This window comes from Canis lupus, chromosome 21, assembly GCF_048164855.1.
Source record: "Canis lupus baileyi chromosome 21, mCanLup2.hap1, whole genome shotgun sequence".
Classification (NCBI taxonomy): domain Eukaryota; kingdom Metazoa; phylum Chordata; class Mammalia; order Carnivora; family Canidae; genus Canis; species Canis lupus.
Window position 1 is genome coordinate 45,270,353 of NC_132858.1, and position 21,629 is coordinate 45,291,981.

The following is a 21,629-nucleotide window of genomic DNA, read 5'->3' on the forward strand; positions in this document are numbered from 1 at the left end:
GGCAGACCTGTGCTCTGGGGCAGAGGATCTTCCAGACATTTGCAGGCCATGGTTACTTGCTGCCCTAGCCATATCTGAGACAGGGGAATGGAGAGGACCTGCAATGGAGGAAGCTAACTAAAGCAGCAGCTGGATGGGAGGAGAGACTGCAGATGCTCAGACATCACTGCAGAGGGACCAGCTCACTGTACTGTTTTCAGGCAAGTCTTCCTGGCACACTTCAAGTGCCAATCCAGGACCCCTTCTCTAGGACTCCCATCAATCCATCATTCCTCATACTTTCCCTCATTCAATTACTCAACAAAGGCTATATCTACTGTGGGTTCATGCCTAGTGGTGGGCTATGGAGGCTCCAGGAATGAACCATCCAGGTAGAGGAGCACTTGAGCGCAGAACTGTGAACACATGCTCTGTCACACTGGTGAATGACAGAAGCAGATTTCAACACAGCATGTGAATGGTAAAGTTACCATAAAAGACTATACACAATGTAATATCAAAAATGAATAGATTTGGACAGAAACAGCTTAAACACTGAGAAGAGAGGGGAATTAACAGGCCCTGTGCCAGCTGTGAACATCTGCTGGAGAAGATAAACTCAGGCTGTCCTGAAGAAGGGTCAGATTTAAATAGATGCAGGATCAGATGGATGAGGGATGGGGGGGTGTGGATGGATGGGGAGGTGTAGATGGATGGGACTGGGAGGTATAGATGGGTGTGGGGGTGTAGATGGATGGAGGGAGTATAGATGGAGGAGGGGCATAGGGTGTAGTAGAACTTCATTGGTGAGTATTGTTTTTATTTTCATTGATTTTTCATTATGATAAACAAAACTCTAATGAAGATCTGTGGATTAAAACCTGGTGCACATCTCTATTTCCTTAGAATAAGTTTCTTGAATATGAATGCTGTGTGAGAGGCACAAACGACAGAAGCTTTGATGAGCAGAGTACCAAGCTGTTCCCAAAGAGGCTGGATCCTTATACTCGCTCAGCTTTCAGGATGAAGTTACACAACACCTTTGTAAATTTGAAGGCAAGAGTTAGAAGCTTGCTGACTTTTACATTTATATTCCTTAAATTAAAATGGATACTATTTTCTTCATTTATTTATTAGCCATTTGTATTTCTTATTTCGTGAGTCACCTATTCATATTTTGTGTTCATTTCATAGTGCTTGTTTTTTTCTTGTTTATTTGTAAGGGAATTGCTATTAAATATATTGATTCTTGGATATATTTAGCAAAAATATGAATTCTTATTCTTTTATCTTTAAATTTTGTTTTCTGATATATAGCAATCTTGCTTATATCAATTATTGGAGCACCGGAGTGGCTCAGTTAGTTAAGTGTCCAATTCTTGATTTTGGCTCAGGTCGTGACCTTGGGGTTGTAAGATAAAGCCCTGCGTCGGGCTCCACACTCAGCAGGAAGTCTGCTTGAGATTCTCTCTCTCATTCTGTCCCTCCCCACCCAACCTACAGCCCCCGCCACCCCCCTGCCCCCCGCAGTACCATTCTCTCTTTCTCTCTCTAGGAAAAATAAAAGAATATTATTTAAAGAAATACTTGATGTGGTGCCAGAAATACCTTGTTTAGAATGACTAAAGTATCAAGCAACTTTCTAATATTTTTATGGTTTATTTTAGAAGTTAAGGCAACTAGGATGTATTTATTTAACTTAGAAAAAACGTGTTGAACATTTTTGATGCACTTCATCAGAGAATGGTTTTCTTCAACGTATGGAATTGGAGACTCTTTCTAAGTAGGGACTGCCTTTGACTCATTCACAACCATAGACCTAGCCTCTAATACAGCATCTGGTAGAGCAGGCACACAGTAAATATTCAATAAATGAATGAATGAATTAATTAATTAATGAATTAATAAGCATTTACTCTCCCACTGCAAGAGCATATTGTGACTACAGCCTTGGCTTATAGAAAACTGCCGTCACCCGCAGGGAGACCTACATCCACAGAGTACCAGGCTGTAAATGGGATATTATCTGTTTGGGACATTTCACTTCAAAAACTCTTCATCAACAAGGGGCTCTGAGACATTAGCATTTCCCTGAAGGACTCCTCTGAGGCATCCTCAGGCCTCTTGTGGTTAGCTATCAGAACCAACTTAATTTCTTTATTGAGATGGATCTTTGTCCTTGGAAACAGTGGAAAGGATGAACAGCCGAGCTATCCCAGCCCCAAAGTGCAGGCCAGGACCCTCTCCCTTGGGCTTTGCCCTAAAGGAAGCCTGCGGGGAGTGGGGTGGGATCCCTGTATTCCCTGGAGCCCCATGTGGTGGAGGAAGCATCCTCTGCCATCTTCACTTACCAGGGGCATGGAGTGGGGAAGGAAGAATTTTCCTCTATCTCACCTCTGATCCTCTGAGATTCATGCCACACGTATCCAACCCCTGTACAACCTCCCAGCCCCTTACCCCGGCCACTGTGCACATGGCACACATCTCGCCATATCCCTTTCTACCCCCTTCACCAAGTCCTCACATTCACACAGTGGATATCCAGGTCCCCAGGATGGGCCAGGCAAAACCCTAATTCCTAACTCACCGACCTCGTAACCCCAATGTGCTTATTCATGTACATTCTGCTGCACACCCTGCACCTTGCCATCACTCACAGCCAAGATGAGAAAATTCAGGGGTCTCCTCTCTCACCTCATGTCCTAGATCACAAGATCCTTCCTTCATTCACTTCCATTCCACCTGCTGATTTTTTTCTCTATCTGTCTCAGAAATCAATGGCTTTTTTCTTCCAGGCTACTGTCCCCTTCAGGTTCAGCATCTTGCTTATCAGGCTCAACACAGGGTGCCCACTGGGTGCCCAGCTCCACCAACACCTTCTCTTGATCCCCTCACCCTCCACTTGCTCCAGAAATTCTCAGTCCTACATCACCCTGCAGCTGTCATTGCCATCTTCTCAAAATGATAATGATTATTTTAAAAGGTTTCCCTTGCCCTCTCATCACCCCATATCTGCTGCCAACTATTCCTCAGGCCCATCATAGTCAAGATCCTCAAAATAAGAAAATGACATCCACTGCTCCTACTTCATCAGCCATGGTGTCTACAGTGCCTGCAGCCAGGCTTCTGACCCCACCATCAGCTGGAAGCTCACCAAAAGCAATGCACCTTTAGTCTCATTTGCTTGACCTTTATTGTGTAAATGACTCTCCTGGCACTCCTTTACTTTTAAAATTCTCTCCATTCTTGGCTTTTTTTTTTCTTTTAGATTTTATTTACTTATTGAGAGAAAGCACAAGCAGAGGGAAGCGGCAGAGAGAGAAGAAGAAGCAGACTCCTCACTGAGCATGGGGCTCGATCACAGGACCCTGGGATCATGACCTGAGCCAAAGGCAGACGCTTCACCAACTGAGCCACCCAGGTGCCCCATTCTTGGCTTTTTAAGATACTACTCTTCTGGGCCTTCTCCTACATCTGTGATTGCTTCCTCTCAGGCTCTTCCGCAGGCACATCTGCAGTGGCACATTCCTTAAATACTGATGCTGTCATTACTCATCTCACCACAGGAGGGAGGCACAGAAGACACAAAGTATTAACTTCAGTCTCAAGGTGGAAGAACATGGCTGGGAAGAAAACATATGTATTTATAAAACAATTTTCCAAAACAAACTATATTTAACTGTATTTATGAAAGTCTGCATACAGTCTCCCTTTCAGTAAGGAGAAGTCCTATACACAGACATCAAAATTTACTGGAAATACCACAGAAGTGTGTTTAAGTGACAGCTTTAGGATTTGTAAACCCTACAGTGTTAGGCAAAGTGTTTAACCAGCAGGATCCCTGGCTTCCTCATTTGTAAGAGGGGGTAGAGGTAATTGTGATATTTAGAGATTATGTATGTAAAGTGCACAAAATGATACCTGGAAAATAATATTCAATAATAAATGAACTCTCTCTTTTTCTCTTATATAAACACACAAAATATACACAATTATTGAGGTTGAATAATGTAGGTCCAGTCAAAAAACACACACTATATAGAAAGAAAGGCCTAACTAAAATGAACAAATTGGGAAACAACAAATGTTGGCAGGGATGAAGAGAAAGGGGAACCCTCTTATACTGTTGGTGGGAATCTGAACTGGTGCAGTCACTCTGGAAAACAAAGTGGAGGTTCCTCAAAAAGTAAAAAATAGAGCTACCCTATGACCCAGCAATTGCACTACTAGGTATTTACCCAAAGGATACAAACACAGTGATCTGAAGGGGGACCTGCATCTTCATGTTTATAGCAGCAATGTCCCCAATAACCAAACTATGAAAAGAGCTCAGATGTCCATTGACAGATGAATGGATAAAGAAGATGTGGGGTGTGTGTTTGTGTGTGTGTGTGTGTGTGTATAATGACTGTTACTTAGTCGTCAGAAAAAATTGAAATCTTACCATTTGCAACAATGTGAATGGAGCTAGTGGGTATTATGCTAAGCAAAATAAGTCAATCAGAGAAAGAATTATATGATTTCACTTATATGTAGAATTTAAGAAATAAAACAGAGGATCATAGGAAAAGGAGGGAAAAATAAAATAAGAGGGAGATACACCACGAGAGACTTTTAATCATAGGAAACAAACAGAGGATTGCTGGAGGGGCGGGGGGTAGAAGGATGGGGTAACTGGGTGATGGGCATTAAGGAGGTCATTTGTTGTGATGAACACTGGATATTATATGCAACTGAAGAATCCTTGAACTCTACCTCTGAAACTAATAATACACTGTATTTAATTAATTGAATTTAAATAAAATAAAATTTAAAATAAAGAAAGGCCTAAACTAGGTCTTCATCAAAAGGTAAGACTTGATTGACATACAAAGGAAAGAGCCTTGAGTGTAGGCATAAGTGACAGTGGATTAAAAAGCACTGAAGCATTTAGATTGCAAATGGCCAGATAAGGGGAAAGGTTTCTCTCCAAAATTTGTCCTTCAAATATTCCCATTGTGTTTAAGTTCCTATAAAGTCTCTCATATTACAAGATACTCTGACAAGTACTTATACTGAATGACCAAATACTATTTGGGGCAGACACAGAAGCGGAACATTAGTCAATGCTAGTTTTGGATGCTTACAGAGAACGTTAGGAAAATGAAATTTGTTAAATACCCAATAGATATTAAGGCAAATAATAACTGTCAATTATTTGTTTGGCAATTTTGGCAATTTTCCTAGGAGTATTATCTCATAATTGGAAGTGTTGAGCATTATGGTACCTAAGCTCTCGCACAGATCAGTTTTAAAAGCAACTAAGTAAGTAATGACATTTCAGACCACAAAAATTCCTCTAGAGGGGAAATGAACAGGGTAACTGTCTAAACTGTATGCAAATGACAACTTGTGCTTGGGATGGGATATCTGTTGAGGAAAATTATAAACTCTGGAGAACTACTGGTTGACTTGATGAGTGTCCTTAATGAGGATGAAGATATGGATGTCAAAGATGGATATAAAGATTTTGGATACAAGTATTTCTTAAAATATAAGACTGCAAATATATATTTCTTTAAAAACCCATAATTTCATTTATGATCTTAAATAGGCATGAATAACTCAATTAAAATTATGAATAGATATCTGTCTCATCTGGATCCCTAGGAGTTTTATACATTCAGGCTGCTCAAAATCCTCACTTTTTGGGTACACACAGTAGGCTCCTTAGGAGACCACAGAGATGTCAAGGCAGAGCTTCTGAATGAAGAGGTATACAGGAAGAGATCAAAGACACAAATGTGAGGGCAAGACCACCATCATAACCTACAGGAGGATAGTGAGGGTAAGGGCAATAGCAGTGAGAACAGGAAGAAAAGAGACCAGGAGACCACAGAACCAGGAGACCACAGAGAAAAAGGATGGATTGATTCCTTTCATGGTCATCTGGTTTCTGATAGCTGCTGATGCCACACCTTGCAGGCTGGGAGCCCAAGAATGATAGTACCACAAAGAGAGATGCAGATATTGAAAGAATGAGTGAGTTCAGATGAGCGATGAGTTCATTTCACACATATTGAACTTTGGGCTATGGTTGGACATGACCATATGGTTGGACACTGAAATGGACAACGCCTTACAGGCTGATTTTACCATGAACTAGCCAAAATTCCTTCTAGGTATTTTAGTAATGCAAAAATAAACACAGAGTGCCTAAAGTGAGACAAATTCAATTTTTTTGGACAAACTTCACTCTAACCCTTAAAATGGTTACAACTTTAGGGGACATGAAGAGGCTCCAGAATTTCCATGTAGGAAGGTTTTGGGTGTACCAATCTGATTGGAAGCTGGGCTAGAGGGTTTGCCTTAAAGCAGGGTCATACAATAAGCACAATTCTGTTTATTTGGTATGGGAGCATGAGGCGCTGATGGAAACTGAGACACATAAGCCCCACTCCCCACTTCATCCAACAACTTCTTGGTTCTACCACTGAGGGGGAAAATGAAACAAAGAATGGAAAATGCACTTAATGCCACAGGAAGTTCAGAATAACCATAGCAAGAATAGTTATCACTTCAAATGGGAATGAAGTTCAGGTTAAAAGGTCGGAGCTGAAAGCAGAAGTTTGGCACCAAAGCTGGAAGACTAGGTGACCTCTCGGAATAAAGGGAGCCCTGCCAAAGAGCTAAAAGGCCTCTTCGTAAATTTCAAAGGTAGGGGGCAGTTCTCCTAATGCCTCTGAGATTTGTTGGGGGCTCCACTTGAGAAATCTATCAAGGTCTAAAATTGTGCCATCAATGTAATAGCTGGAGCCATGTACAGCTTAAATTTAAAAGAATCAAAACAAAATAAATTAAATCTAAAATTCAGTTCCTCCACCATACTACCCATAGTCCAAGTGTTCAACAATCCACCCATGCAGCAGGTAGCTACCATGCTGAAAAGCACAGAAACAGAACACTTCTCTTGGATGGCACTTTGGTATCACTGGCAATAAAGACAAGAGAAGGCATATCCTGTTCTTGATTTTCTAAAAAGGATGTGTACACTCAGTGCAGAAACAACTTTACCTTGACCATAACGATGGTAACTCTTCTTGTAAGTCAACGTTAAACTCTTCAAACACTTTCTGTGCTTTCTGAAATTCCTCTTCTGCCTAGAAATGACACATAACAAGTGTTTACACTAAAAATATTGAACACAAGCCATTTTGATAGACAACAACAGCAATTAACATAAAATGTGAATAGCTTTATGACATCCAAGAAACATTTTGAGAAGGGCAGAAATTTGTCTGGTTAAAATCCACAAAATTGGCGGTGGGGGGGGGCACCTGGGTGGCTTAGTTTGTCAAGCAGCTCTTGATTTTGGCTCAGGTCATGATCTCAAGGTGGTGAGATTGAGCCCCATGTCAGGCTCCCAGCAGAGCATGGAGCCTACTTAAGAGTCTCTCTTTCCCTCTCCCTCCCCCTTACTCACATGTGCATGTGCATGCTCTCTCTCTCTTTCAAAAACAAACCAAAAAAAAAAACAAAACAAAACAAAAAACAAATAAAATTCACATATTTTCAATAACAGTGAAATATTAAGTTTTATTAAGACATGAAAACTGACTTTATTTTTTTTTTTTAACTTTTATTTATTTATGATAGTCATACAGAGAGAGAGAGAGAGAGAGACAGAGACAGAGGCAGAGGGAGAAGCAGGCTCCATGCACCGGGAGCCCGACGTGGGATTCGATCCCGGGTCTCCAGGATCGCGCCCTGGGCCAAAGGCAGGCGCTAAACCGCTGCGCCACCCAGGGATCCCGAAAACTGACTTTATTATAATGGTTGCTTCTGTAGCCTGGCAGATTTTGGCCACAAAAGCATATGCTATATATTGCTCCATATACTGCTCTGCTCTGGATACTGAACATGGATGCTTCCCAAAGAAATTCTCCATCTAGCAAGAAGTCTAAATAATTACAAGATAGGGCTTACTATCTGTTGCAGATCATGCTATTGGGAAAGATGGTACAGAAACAGTGAAGGTTCCATAGGGAAAGTGATACTCTAAAGGAATCTTGAAGAATGTTCATTAAAGAAGCAGGTGGAGAGGCATTACAGTACATAAAGGTGGCATTTCCTGGGTTAGAATTCCAGCTTACTAATTGTGTGAACTTGTGAGATTGTTTTAACTTTCTTCATTTCAGATACCTCACTGATAAAACAGAGACAGTAATGCCTACTTGACAGGTATTGTGAGTATTAAGAAAATGATGACATGGATGTGCATGGTGCCCGGCACCTATGGGGTCTTACATGAGGGGCAGCTCTTATTGTGGTTGCTCTGGAACTGATGTGTGGGTCATGGAAGCTCTAGTTTAAGATGTGTGTATGCAAGAAGGAGCAGAGGGAAAAGGAGATTCAAAAGTCAATTAGGATAAATAGCTGAGTCATAACCAAGTTGTGCGGGTCTTTTACACACGCTAAGAAATTTAGATGTGTTTTCTATAGGCAATGCAAGCCATTAAAAGACAAGCAGTGGAGAAACAGATCTAGATATGTGATGTAGAAAGACTATTCAGACAGCTGTGTGTAGGCAGATAGGAGGAGGCAAGACTGGAAGCAAAGGGAGTAGTTAGCAGGTGTCAGCTGGCATCTGTAAGTGACTGGCATACATAGTAAAAGCTACTGAAATGGGTTTTCTAAAAGAAAATGAATATTCTACAAATCCAGCACATGTCTGTACTCCCTGACAGTCACAGGTTATGTCTTAGAATTTCAGATTTGGTTTTCCATCTCAATCTGCCTTTGAGCTTCAAATATGGACCACAAACACAGAACAAAGTGTAGGCACACGTTACATTTGCTGACCCTGCTGTGTTGTTGGGACCAAGGTTTACTCGGACCAAAGTGTATGATTCAGTGTCAGCCATGTGAACTCTCCAATAACATGAAAAAACTTATTAAAAATTCTGGAAAGCAGCCCACAAGTACGTTTCAGTTTCATTTCTGTCCTAATTCCAACCTCCTTTAAAAAGGAAGTACAGGTGTACCTCATTTCACTGTGCTTTCCTTCATTGTGCTTTGCAGCACAATACTGAGTGTTCTACAAATTTAGAGTTTGTGGCAACTCTGCTTCAAGCCAATCTATACATAATACTGTTCCAGCAGCATTTGCTCACTTCATGTCTTTGTGTCACATTCGGGTAATTCTTTCAATATTTCAGCATTTTCATTATTATCATATTTGTTATACAATCTGTCATTGGTGATTAGGACTTGCTAAAAGCTCAGATAATAGCATTTTTAGCAATATGGTGTTTTTAATTAAGGTATGCACGTTGTGTTTTTAAACATAATGCTATTATGCACTTACTAGATCACGGTATAGTGTAAACATACTTTTTGTATGCACTGGGAAACTGAAAAAAATTATTTGATTGCTTTATTACAATATTTGCTTGCCATGGTTGGGAACCAAACCCGCAATATCTCTGAGGCATGCTTGTATTTAATTTCAAAAAGCAAAATTGTTACAGGTCATAGAATACAGAGAGTGGTGTCAACAGTGGGATCCATCTTACCTTAGAGATTCGACTTTCATCCTTCCTCTTGGAGCTCTGTAGAGCTTCCAGGTGGTGGCGAGCACTATCATAGTCCACCAGCTTCCGGCTGCGTTTTGCAATGCGATTCTGCCAACAAGGAAATGCATGCATGGTTATAGACTCTCTTTTTGACTAATAAAATGCTTCCATTGTCCAGAGTAACTGAGGATCTTGATTTGAGATCGAAGTGAACTAGAATTTCAGTAAACAAATGATACCTGGAAATCAGACTATCACCTCCAATTCCTTATGTAAAAACCATTAGGTCAATATTTCTCCTTCCAAAAATAATTAGGCTGATCTCCTTCCAATAATAATTAGGCTGATCGTGAATAGTTGAAGGTAGAATTTGTAGCAGAGATCAGAAAAATTCCAGAATTGATTGAGGGGAGCAATAAACCTATACTATCTTTTAACCTCTATTCTAAATCTTTAAATGTTCCATTTTGAAGATCATGGAAGATGATATTGGGATTTGGTTTTATAATTCTAGTAACACTCACATCCAACATCAGTTCCACCAAGCAGATTTACTTCCTAAAAAGTTATTTTTCTTAGAAGTGTTTCTAAATCTTTTGGGTCAGTAGAATCACCTGAGGAGCCTTAAAAATATATTGATTCTTAGAGACTCCATTTCCATTTAGGATACAGACAGCTGCAATGAATGTCACTCTCATGCTGACAAGAAAAAATCTGGATAATCTATAAAAGGATAAGTCTTCTTGATTATATCAGAGACCTAAGGTCACAAGGCAGCAAAATAATCTGAATTCTTTTATTTAGGAAGAGGGTCAAAGTCCTCGAATAAGAGACAGACAACAAATCATTTGTGCCAAAAAAACAGGGTACAGTAGAAGTTGTGGCCACCATATAAGTGGACATGAAGAAGTCAGCCAATTGGCCTATAATGTGTCCCTTTGGGAAGCTGGGTACCCAGGACACAAATTGCACTTATGGTAAGCTCTTTCCTTCAGCTTCCATTGGATGCTTTAAGAAAATCTGGGAACAAGACAAGACACTCCCTTGAGATGCAAATGAGACTGAGGTGAGCTATGGCTGCTACAGGGTGACCACCAACCCCTGCCCATTACTTGGATCTTTTTCTCTTACAAGGTAAAAGCTTTAGGTTGCTTAAGGAGGGGGCAACAAATCCTGCCCACAGAGACCAAGCAAAGATATACTGCTTAACAGACAGGAGGAGAAGCAAAACCAATCTGGCCCTGGGAGAGGATTAGGAAACCCTGTGGCCCCTGTGATATATGCAAATATCACTGTTACACAAGGTTACACAAGGAAGGATAGAAGAAAAAAATCTCTCCCGACTGGGGAGGGGCATAAAACCTTTCTCCAACCACAGTCTGACTCCTTTAACAAGCAGAGGTCTGTTCCCACTAGGGCAGGGGTAGGGAACTTCTGTCCAAGACCAATCACAGATATGAGGCTGACTTTGCTGAAGACAGGCCAAGAACTCTGTCTCTCTCTTTCCCTCTCAAAAAAAAAAAAAAAAAAACAGGCCAAGAAAGTATAATAAAAAAGAGCCTTGCCCCCATTACAAGTCCATCACTCAATAACAAGCGATAGTTGCCTACCACTGGAGGGAGTGGGCAAGTGTAGAGAGACAGGCCCCTTCTGCACCACAAGCATACAAGGAACTAAAATCTGATGGGCAGCAAGAATGGGGAGAAAAATTCTCTGGCATCCCAGGACCTACCCTACGTGGACCAAGGAAGAGGCAAAAACCAGATTTCAACCCAAGGGTCTGAAAACGTTATAGATGTTAGAAGATAAGCACAAGGCATTAAGCAGCCCAATTCTAGAGGCACGTGAAAGCCATAGTTCACTGAAAGTTATAACAGTAATAATAATAATAACCAACAAACATAAATCCAGCTCAGTTCATGATCAGATAGATTTGCACCCCCACACCACTGGCCTGACAAAAATGTATGCTGTTTCTAAGCATTAATATTACTTCAGTCTTCACTATACATGATGTCTGAGATTCAATGTAAAATTATGAAACACACACACACACACACACACACACACACAAGAAAACTCATGAGAAAAGATAAAGCTAACAACAGAATCAGACTCAGACATGACCCAGATGCTGGAAATACCAAACAAAAATTTTAAAATGCCTCTAATATATTAAAGTATCCACTTGGAAAAGGAGAATAACAGACATAAACTTAGGGGTAACGTTTCTGCAGAAACATTAATAGTCAAAAAAAATCAAGTGGAAATGGTAAAAATAAAAATTGTATCAGAGAAGAAGTATTTCTTTGATGGCCAATTGCACTTAAAACAGCTATGAACAGTGCACTTGAAAATACATCAAGAGAAACTATTCCTATTAAAATAGAGCAATAAGTTGAAAAGTAACAGAATCAAGAATACAAGGCATGCAATACAATATTAAATGGTCTGACATAGTCTAATTGGAGTTTCCAAAAAATATGAGAGGTTAAGTCAGAAGCAATATTTAAGGAGATATTGCTGAGAAACTTATATAATAATGAAGACATCAAAGTACGGAAAGTCACAGAACCCAAGAAGGATCAACACCAACAATACCAGTCCAGATACTTCATAGCCAAACTGCTTAAAATCAAGAATAATAAAGAACAAAGGCAAGGATTACAGAAAACTCATCTTGAGAAACTATGCAAGCCAGAATATGATGACCTAACATTTTTAAAGTACTGCAAGAGAAATCTGCCAACTCAGAGTTATATTCCCAGTGAAAATATCTTCCAAAAAATAAAGGTGAAATAAAGTCTTTCAGACTGGGGCACCTGGGTGGTTCAGTCAGTTAAGCATCCAACTCTTGATTTCAGCTCAGGTCATGACCTCGGGGTCATGGGATCGAGCCCCACTTTGGACTGTGTGTCCAGGGCAGAGTCTGCTTGGGATTCTCTCTCTCCTTCTCCCTCTGCCCCTCCCGCTGTTCACAAGCTCTCTAAATAAATAAATAAAATTTTTAAAAGTCTTTTTCAGACAAACAAAAGCTGAAAGAATTCACCTTCATCATTGGAATTTTACTACTAAGGAAAGCTACACACACACACACAAAAGTAAGTGCCAGAAATTATAAAATTCTGGTATATATACATGATTTTGGGTTTCTACTTTCAAGTTCTTTAAAAGGCAATTGAGAAGGCAAAAAAAAAAACATGTTTTGTGTGGTTTATAGCATATATAAATTAAAAATTTGTGACAATAATAACAGAGGAAGCAAAGTAAGGACTAGAGATATGTTGTTTATATAAAAGTGCTATGATAGTATTTGAAGTTACACAGGAAAAGTTAAAGATGTATGTTATAGATTACAGAGCAACCACTAAAAACTTAAGTAAAGAGATATTCTCTCTCTTGCTCTCTCTCTAAAATAAATAAATATCTTTAAAAAAAAAAAGTAGGGGGCACCTGGGTGGCTCAGTTGGTTAAGTGTCTGACTCTTGATTTTGACTCAGGTCATGATCTCAGGGTAGTGAGATCAAGCTCTGTGTTGGGCTCCATGCTCAGTGGCAAATCTGCTTAGGATTCTCTCCCTCTACCTCTGCCTCCTCTCGCTGCTTGCATGTGACTGTGAGTGCACTTTCTCTCTCAAACAAATAAATCTTTTTAAAAAAGAGGTATAACTAACAAGCAAATGATAAGCAAATTTAATTACTCTGAGGTAAGGCCCAAGTATCTAGCCTCTTTGAAAAGACTCCTAGTGGTCCAGTTATGCCCAGCCAGTCCAATCTGAGACCCTTAAAAACCTTTAAATTTTATGTGGTAGGAAGAAGAAAGCAATAGTAATATGCTTATGGCATACAAATACAGTCATAACTCAGATCCTCAGCAACCTATAGTATGGGTGTTGCAGGGATTACTCCCATTTTACATGTAGAGAATTTTGAATTGCATGAGATTAACTTCTAACTTGTCCAGAATTGCTCAGGGTCACATGGGTGCAGGGTCAGCAACTAAGAGTCAGTGCCTCCTTATATCTTGAACTCTGGTGCCCTCACCTGCTTCCCCAGCCCCAGCCTCCTCTTGACTTCTCTGACCTACTCCATCATTCCACTGTCACTCTATTCTAGTTCTCTACACCCCCTTCAGCATCAGTGAGAGGTGGGTTGGGGCAGTTACTCTCATTTGGCTGCTTCCAATCTCTTCACCCTCTACACCTATACCACTTCCAACTGGTGTTAGTAAAAAGCACAGCTTACTCACATCTGCCTAAAGATAATGGGATGAATTAGTCTAGGCAGAATGCAGTGAAGCCATGCAGGGAACCTTGGTGGGTACAGTGTGCCTATGAGGTGACAAAGCTCATTATTTTTAGCAAACACCTAACTATAGCTTCAGAGGAACACTCTTCTTTGAAGCAGTGGCCTTGTGTAACTCTCTGTAACTCTGATAAAGCTCTGCTTCGTGGACTTTCAGGGAAGAGGTCAGGGTGTGGAAGTCATCTTTAGTATCTTCCAAGAAGCAGATCTTGATTTTTTGAAGATGAATGTGATTTTTTGAAAGGAGCCAAAATTCAATTACTTCCAAGCCTGGGAATAAGGTGGAAGAGTACACAAGATGATCTTTTCTTGTTGTTCAAAAACAAGAAGTAAAATAAATAATATGACTCATTTTCTTGTGTAACTGACAAGTCAATGCAGAGCAGGGCTTACCACGTGCCTATTCTGAAGGCCGTCACTCATTTTCATACACACATACCTATGTTGGAAATACAAATCAATCTTGTTTCCTTACCTAACTCATATTTGAAAAACTTGAAAACAGAAGTAAATCTTTTAAGTAAGGGTAGAGTTCATTCACCTTAGCTTTTATATGGAAAATGATGCAATTCTTATTTAACCACCCAGTAGTAAATCTAATTAAGTAAATTTACTAGTTTAGCCATAGTTTAGTGGAATGGTTCAACTGAAATTTCTTCAGGTTTCCCATTGCACACTGACCTATACAGTAAAAAGTTTAATTTATTGTATTCTTTAAAATTTCAATAATAACCCCAATTTAAAATTCACTTTGGGCGCACTGCTGTAAATATATGTGTAGGTACTTAGGTGTGGCTGCCAAGATAGGATCTAAACTACATTTTACAATAACTGCTCACAGCTGTAAGCCTGCCTGTGTTGATGACAAGCTGGCTCTTATTATAACATTGATTTTAGATGTCAGTGCTGCATAATAAGAACTATAACACTGGGTGCCCTGCCAATCACAGTTGGAAAATTCAAACATCATTCCCTCATGAATGGTATTTCATAGCCCTTGCTGGTGAGCGGCAGTAAATATTTGGAAATTTGCCTGACGTTTTAACTACACATGGACTGTTTGATTCCAATGGAAGTCAAGGAAGTCAATTGTGTTCCACGCTTTGAAAATTCTCCACTCAGTATTTTTAATCATTAGCTCCCTTTCCATCAATAATCCATTCATTACATAATCATTCAGCACTAACTTTACGAAGTGATAGAGTCTAAACCATTTCTACCTTGCATTCAGTGAGCAAACAGAGACTAACCTAAATGTATCTTCACAGAAAAAAACATCTTTCACTAGAAACAGCTATCCTATCTACCCTCCATATTCAAATGGTTTCCTTTCCTCGTTAAACACTGCTGTGTCCTCAGCTCTCTATCCTATGAAATGGTTTCACAATTATCTGTCTTGGTTGAAACCCTATGTGTGCGGTATGATATTATAAATGTGACTTTAGAGAAAGAGAGAAAGATCATATCAGCCTCTTTGCATGATGCAGGCAACACTATTGTTTGGCATATTGTTTGACTTATTTTCAAGACATCCAGCGAGGTGTCATTATGCCCAGATCTCTAGTGTAAAGATGGTTCAGTCACTGGAGGATCATTTTTGGGCATGACCTCAACTGTGGCGCTCAAGAAAAGAACCGCTCAAGCAAAAGTCCTACTGGATTCTTCACCTTTCTGATGTGGAACAAACTGAAAAGACTAACCTGTATCACCTATCATAATTGTATTTAATTTATCTAATTAAAGATTGATTGATTTATTTTTAGAGACAGAGAGAAAATGTGCACTAGTCGGGGGAGGAGCAGAGGAAGGAGAGAATCCACAAGCAGATTCTGTGCTGAGCCAGGAGCCTGATGTGGAGCTTCATCTCATGACCCTGAGATCATGACCTGAGCTGAAACCAAGAGTCAGATGCTTAACCCACTGCACCACCCAGGTGCTGCATCATTTTTTTTAATCCATGTTTCAATGCAGGTACTTCTGTGTCCATTTGTCTTCTAAAATTGTATGCTCCTAGAGAGTATGGCCAATTTCCAAATAACTACGGCCATCAGTCCTATAAAAACTAAGACTATCCATAATTTTTTTGATGTTACTAAGTTTTTGTTCCTGAAATTGAACAATTTTTCCAATATGTTTTTCTCTGGTAATCGCACCCTTCATTTGCTTCATTAAATCATACTATGCAGGTTTATTATATGAATGATTTAGACTAGTTCCAAAGTGCTTTGAAATTTTCAAGTATGAAGTCCAAGCTTTCTCCTATTCTCTTCTGATTTATTGGGAACGGATTTTTATGGAGATTAAATTACCACTGAATAAACGATATTCTGAAGCAGGATAATGATCCTAAGACTGCTCCATAAATGTTGCAAAGTCTAAGACAAAATGTGGTTGTCTACCAAATAATCTGAAAATATCCCAAGATGCATTCCCTAGAGGCTAGGGTGTGCAGTCTCACAGAATTCTAAAATTTTTTCAATTTAATTTTTGAATTTCTCAGAAACTTTTAAAAAGCCAACTTACACTTTTAAATTAGGACACCATCATGCAATGGCTTACTAAAGTGTTATATCAAGGGGAATCCGTCATTCAGATTTGTTCTCTGTGACATTTTGCTACCAAGACCTAGTCTGATCCACTGAGATTTGTATCTGGTGCCCCTGTGTTCCGAAATATATTTTGGATGTTGGCCAACTAGTTGTGAGGTATTATGTATGGGACAAAGGAAATCAACATTGTTGATATGAATGCTGAGAAGTTTCACGATGTCCCATGGCCAAGGCCAGTGCACATCATGGCAGCTAGTGTCCTGGTGTTTGGCAATGGCTACAAAGCAGGCCAGGTTAAAAGTGGAGCTTTGCATCAGAAGTCACCTAATTCAGGCAGTGTAGATGGAGGGATGTTGGTTTCATGGCCTTCTTCACCCTACAGGAAGGGCAGCTCTTCTTATCTGGTACTCTTCCTTGAGCAGGAAAAACTGGGGGGCAGATCTATTCATGCTACCATCTGTTAGGTACAGACCTGATGGATTAAAAACCATCTCTACCTCCTGAGTCAATTCGAAATCTACGATGTTCAATCCTCCACTTATATAGTTTCCTTCAATGAATCTAAGTGTTAAGACAAATGTTTTAGACAAGATATTTTTAGACCCAGTTGCTAATGTATTTGAAATGCTTATATCTTAACAGTTCAATTTGAACCAGAAGATCTTAAGGAGAGAAAAAATATGCAGGTGTGCTCTGAACAGTAAACAAGGAACAATCAGATCTTGCTCTCATGTTTGCAGCGAAGTTTCTCCTTTCCTTGTGACTGCAGTTTATTCTAATGGAAATTCTCCTCAAATGCTCTACAATCAGAAGGTTGGAACATAAATATTGGAATTTTTGGTATCTGGTTTGCAATTTTATATCTAGAGTATGAAAAAGACGTCTGTAGAGAAATAAAAGCTGAAGCAGTTCGCTAAAGGGGAAAATGTGATTTCTGTAGCTATATTTCATTTCAAACTGATAGGAACAGAATAAAAGTTCTATGCTTAAATAAATGAAAAGTTACCGTTTTTGATGTCAGCTTGCAGACTCTGAATTCCGCTTATCTTTTGCCCACGTTCCAATAAATACATAGAATCATTCCATTCTTCCCTTTATAGACACAAAGTAAAATACCTTTATGTCGGGAAACTGGCCCAGATAGGTATCCAGTGTCAGCAAGGACCCATCCACTAGTTTTTGATGGAAGTCTTCCCATAGAACATCACATTTCTGAGAGAAAAAGAGAAAGCTGCTGAACGATTTTAATTGGATACTTTTTGCCAAACTTCTAAAAAAATCAGAAATGGTTAAAATTAGATAAATAGTACTTCCCTGGATAATAGATGCTAGAAAAAATACGGATTATTGAATAATACAATAAAATTTTAAGGCAATTAGACTACCTGTTCTAATTGACAGCATAGGTTACTGAGGATACAGGCTACATGGCAAAGATGGACCCCTGATGTCACCATACCTGAGCTGCTCACTCCAAAGTCTTTTACAAGAGAAAGAGAGAGGGGGGGGGAAGAGAGAAAACCACTTTTGAAAACTACTTTTGGGGGCTTACTTGCTTTTGTGTCTTTTTTCACACTTTCAATACTAATCCTCATTATTACAGATCCCAATTCAAGAAATTCATGCCAAAATAACCTTAAATCCTCCATAAGAAAACGCTCGTCTTCTGATGTGAATAGATGCTCTGAACATGTAGCATTCAGATCCTTCACTACCACAAGAGCCCATTATTTGGATCTGCAACTAAAGATTCCAAAAATCTTGGCAGGACCTATGAGGACCAAGGTGGGATGGTAGCCATTTTCTTAAGGAATAAACGTCAAAGTGGCATCTGCCACTCACAGAATTTAATGTGATGTTCTGGAAAGCTATTACTGCAAGTTTCTATTATTCCCTTAAAAATTCTTTTCATGGGGATCCCTGGGTGGCGCAGCAGTTTGGCACCTGCCTTTGGCCCAGGGCGCGATCCTGGAGACCCTGGATCAAGGCCCATGTCAGTCTCCCGGTGCATGGAGCCTGCTTCTCCCTCTGCCTGTGTCTCTGCCTCTCTCTCTCTTTCTCTCTCTCTCTCTCTCTCTGTGTGACTATCATAAATAAAAATTAAAAAAAATTCTTTTCATGATGAATTTTTAATTATACACCATTCATTGGAAATTTATCACACGAGCAAAGCATTTAACAACATGATGTTGAAACAGTATCATTATATTGAAGAAATATATGTGAGAAGAGATAATTATTTAATAACTACATTGGAAAGTGGTGTTTGGAGGCTGGTTTTTACCAGATTTCTATTTTGAAAGTTTTATAAAGAGGTAACAAGGCCAAGAACTTTTTGCACAAATAAATCTTTTCATCTCTGTCTTAACAAGATTACGAAGATCAATGTGGGGATGTCAGAATTGTCATGCACCAGCCGAGGGCTGCACTGTTAACCCATCGGTGCATCACGTATCAAACCTTCTCCTGAGCTCAGGCAGCTGCATCCCAGAGGTCTTCTGTGCCTCCGTGTTCATCAGTGAGCTCATGTGAAGTGGGCATGACAAACACTGCTCTTTAATAAAGAACTTGGACATGAGAGAAGCCCCGATAGGCAACTTGCTGACACCAGTAATAATCACATGTACTGGTGATGAGAGGAATATACAGCCATTAAATGTGTTATTAGTAGGAAGAATTCTTATTCTCACTTTGCTGATAAAGAAGCCAAAGCCTGAGAAGTTGAAGAACGCACCCAACACCATACAGACAGAGCCACCCCTGGTCTCCACCCCACTGGGACTTCTGCAAAGCAAAACATACTCACTTTCTCACTTCCCACCAGCCAGATGGCCCTCAGCTACAAATTGGATTTCAGGTGTTAATACATGTCTAGGGACAAAGGCTTCTGGAAGTTATATTCCTATTAGCAGGCTGACCGCATCTGTCCTAAGCTTCTGCAGGCCATCAAATGCACCAGCAGCATTTAAGTGAAATATATGCTTTTTGTGCCTCCTGAATCTGCTTTCAAGAAAAGATAGGGGAAGGAAGTGTGCAGGGGTGAAATCAGTACACAGAATCATGCCATGAGCCTGATTCTGCTGCTGAAATGAGCTAAGATGTATAGTAAGAAACAAAAAAAAAAACCCCACTATTCTTATTTTGGAGAAAAATATTCCGTAACACATAGCTCTCTACCCCCGTAGTTTTATAATGGTTCACTAATCACAGTGAGTTTGGGAGGATCTGGAGGGTAAAACTGTCCGGTGTCTTCTGAGTACATGGTGCCCCCTTTGTGATTAAGTGCAACGTGGTGGCAGCCTGCTGAAGTCCTCCAGGCCTCCCGCAGTCTGAGGTCCTTGCTCTTACCTCGCCAACCATCTTCACATCCTCCCGCCCATACCAATCAGGCTCATAGACTTCATGCAGCGACTCGGTGAGCTTCATTGAGGCTTCTTGCATCCCTAGTGTTGGAGAAAAACAATTCTTGTTGGACAGACATGGGTGAGGCACCTCTTCCACTGTCCACTACTTTTCTCCAGCAGAAACACTAATTCTTTAAGGAAAAATCGTGAAGGCACAACTGTCACTTGCAACTGTAGTCACAACTTCCCGTGACTCTCTAACGTATCTGATCACGTTTCTATTATTTACATGATAATGGCACATCTTGAAAAAAAGATGAAAAAAAGATGCATCTGGTATTATGCTGAGTGAAGTAAGTTAATCGGAGAAGGACAAACATTATATGTTCTCATTCATTTGGGGAATATAAATAATAGTGAAAGGGAATATAAGGGAAGGGAGAAGAAATGTGTGGGAAATATCAGAAAGGGAGACAGAACGTAAAGACTGCGAACTCTGGGAAACGAACTAGGGGTGGTGGAAGGGGAGGAGGGTGGGGGGTGGGGGTGAATGGGTGACGGGCACTGGGGGTTATTCTGTATGTTAGTAAATTGAACACCAATAAAAATAAATTAAAAAAGAAAAAAGAAAAAAATCAACAAGGTGTCCTGAAAACAACAAAAGCAACGTGCTCTATTATGTATATTGTTACTTATGAAGCAGCACAGGTCCATAAATAGACTGGACACCTAGGATAACTCATCCATCAAACTACGGAGCTCTAAAAATAAAACTAATCCTAAATGACTTTAAATATGAGAAATAAAGCCTTTGACAGAAACAGATTGAAGCAAAATTAACGGGATCCTAGGGCGTAACAGCTGGAAGTGGTTTAACAGGCTTAGCCATTTTCAAAACAAAAAAAGTTCTTGTTACAGTTATTAAAAGCTACATATAGAGTTTTGAATCAGAACTCTCAGAAATCTTGGAGTTCTTAAATCTATGGGTCAGAATTTTCATTAGACCTGCATGTGGTGGGTGTTGCGAAAAGTACGGTTGTAGAATCATAGGAAAGGTATAAAGTGTTTTTGTGCAATGCAGCGATAGAAAGTATCACGTCTTTTTCAGTCTTCGCTCTGCCTGCCTTTCCTTCAAAACACAAGAGGGTACAGTGTGCACTGGGTGGAGCAGCACAGGGCTGAGAACAGTCCACAGTGCCTGCTTTGGCTGGTGACTTGCAGAAGCGCCTCCTCTGGCACCAAAGCCTCGTTAATGGCTGGAAGCAGAGACCTGGCCCAACTGGTGCCTTGGCTTTGGCCATTAGAAGATATGAAAGTTTCCTTAGAAACGAAAAGCATCTCATAAACTTAATGCCCATGACTCCATGATGGAAAGTTTTCATGAAACTGAACGCCGCAACCATCTAGACTCAACCTGAAGCTTGTGGGATTTAAGGGAGTCGTTTTAGAGTTCAACTATGGGAAAAGGACAGAATAAAAGATGTCTACGGTGATGGAGGTATATCCTTGAAGAGTATGCACAAAAGTCAGCATGGTATTTCATAGAATGGTTTCTCTCTAGGCATGGAACACCCCTACTCTTTCCTCCAATAACATTAAGATATAGATTTGGTCTTTGCACTTGAGAAGTTTGAAGGTTTTCAGGCCACAGGAAGTAGGAAAGCCTGCAACCCTCTCTCCACAAAGCACGTCACTGAGCACGCAAAAGGATGTCCTTTACAACGCGCTGTACTGCCCACACTGGCTGAAACGACCAAAAATGAAGCCCCAGCAGTGATGGTATGAGGGCATGTAAGTGTAGAGACAGCCAAAAAATAACACAAAAACCTCCAAGGGTCCCCCAGCACTTTGAATGCAAGGCAGTGAGAATGTCCCCTTTTTAATATATTTTTTAATATT

General features: G+C 40.0%; 1 protein-coding gene across 4 annotated transcripts in view; it reads right to left on the minus strand.

The window, feature by feature from the left end:
* Nucleotides 1-21,629, minus strand: part of AMPH (amphiphysin) — a 210,789-nt gene that overhangs the window by 60,149 nt on the left and 129,011 nt on the right. For all 4 annotated transcript variants that reach the window (XM_072791618.1, XM_072791620.1, XM_072791619.1 and 1 more), the window contains exons 4-7: nucleotides 19,735-19,829; nucleotides 17,503-17,598; nucleotides 9,534-9,641; nucleotides 7,033-7,118 (exon numbers count right to left, since the gene is read on the minus strand). In XM_072791618.1, the coding sequence (XP_072647719.1) occupies nucleotides 7,033-7,118; nucleotides 9,534-9,641; nucleotides 17,503-17,598; nucleotides 19,735-19,829 (385 nt within the window). The remainder of the gene's footprint in view (nucleotides 1-7,032; nucleotides 7,119-9,533; nucleotides 9,642-17,502; nucleotides 17,599-19,734; nucleotides 19,830-21,629) is intronic.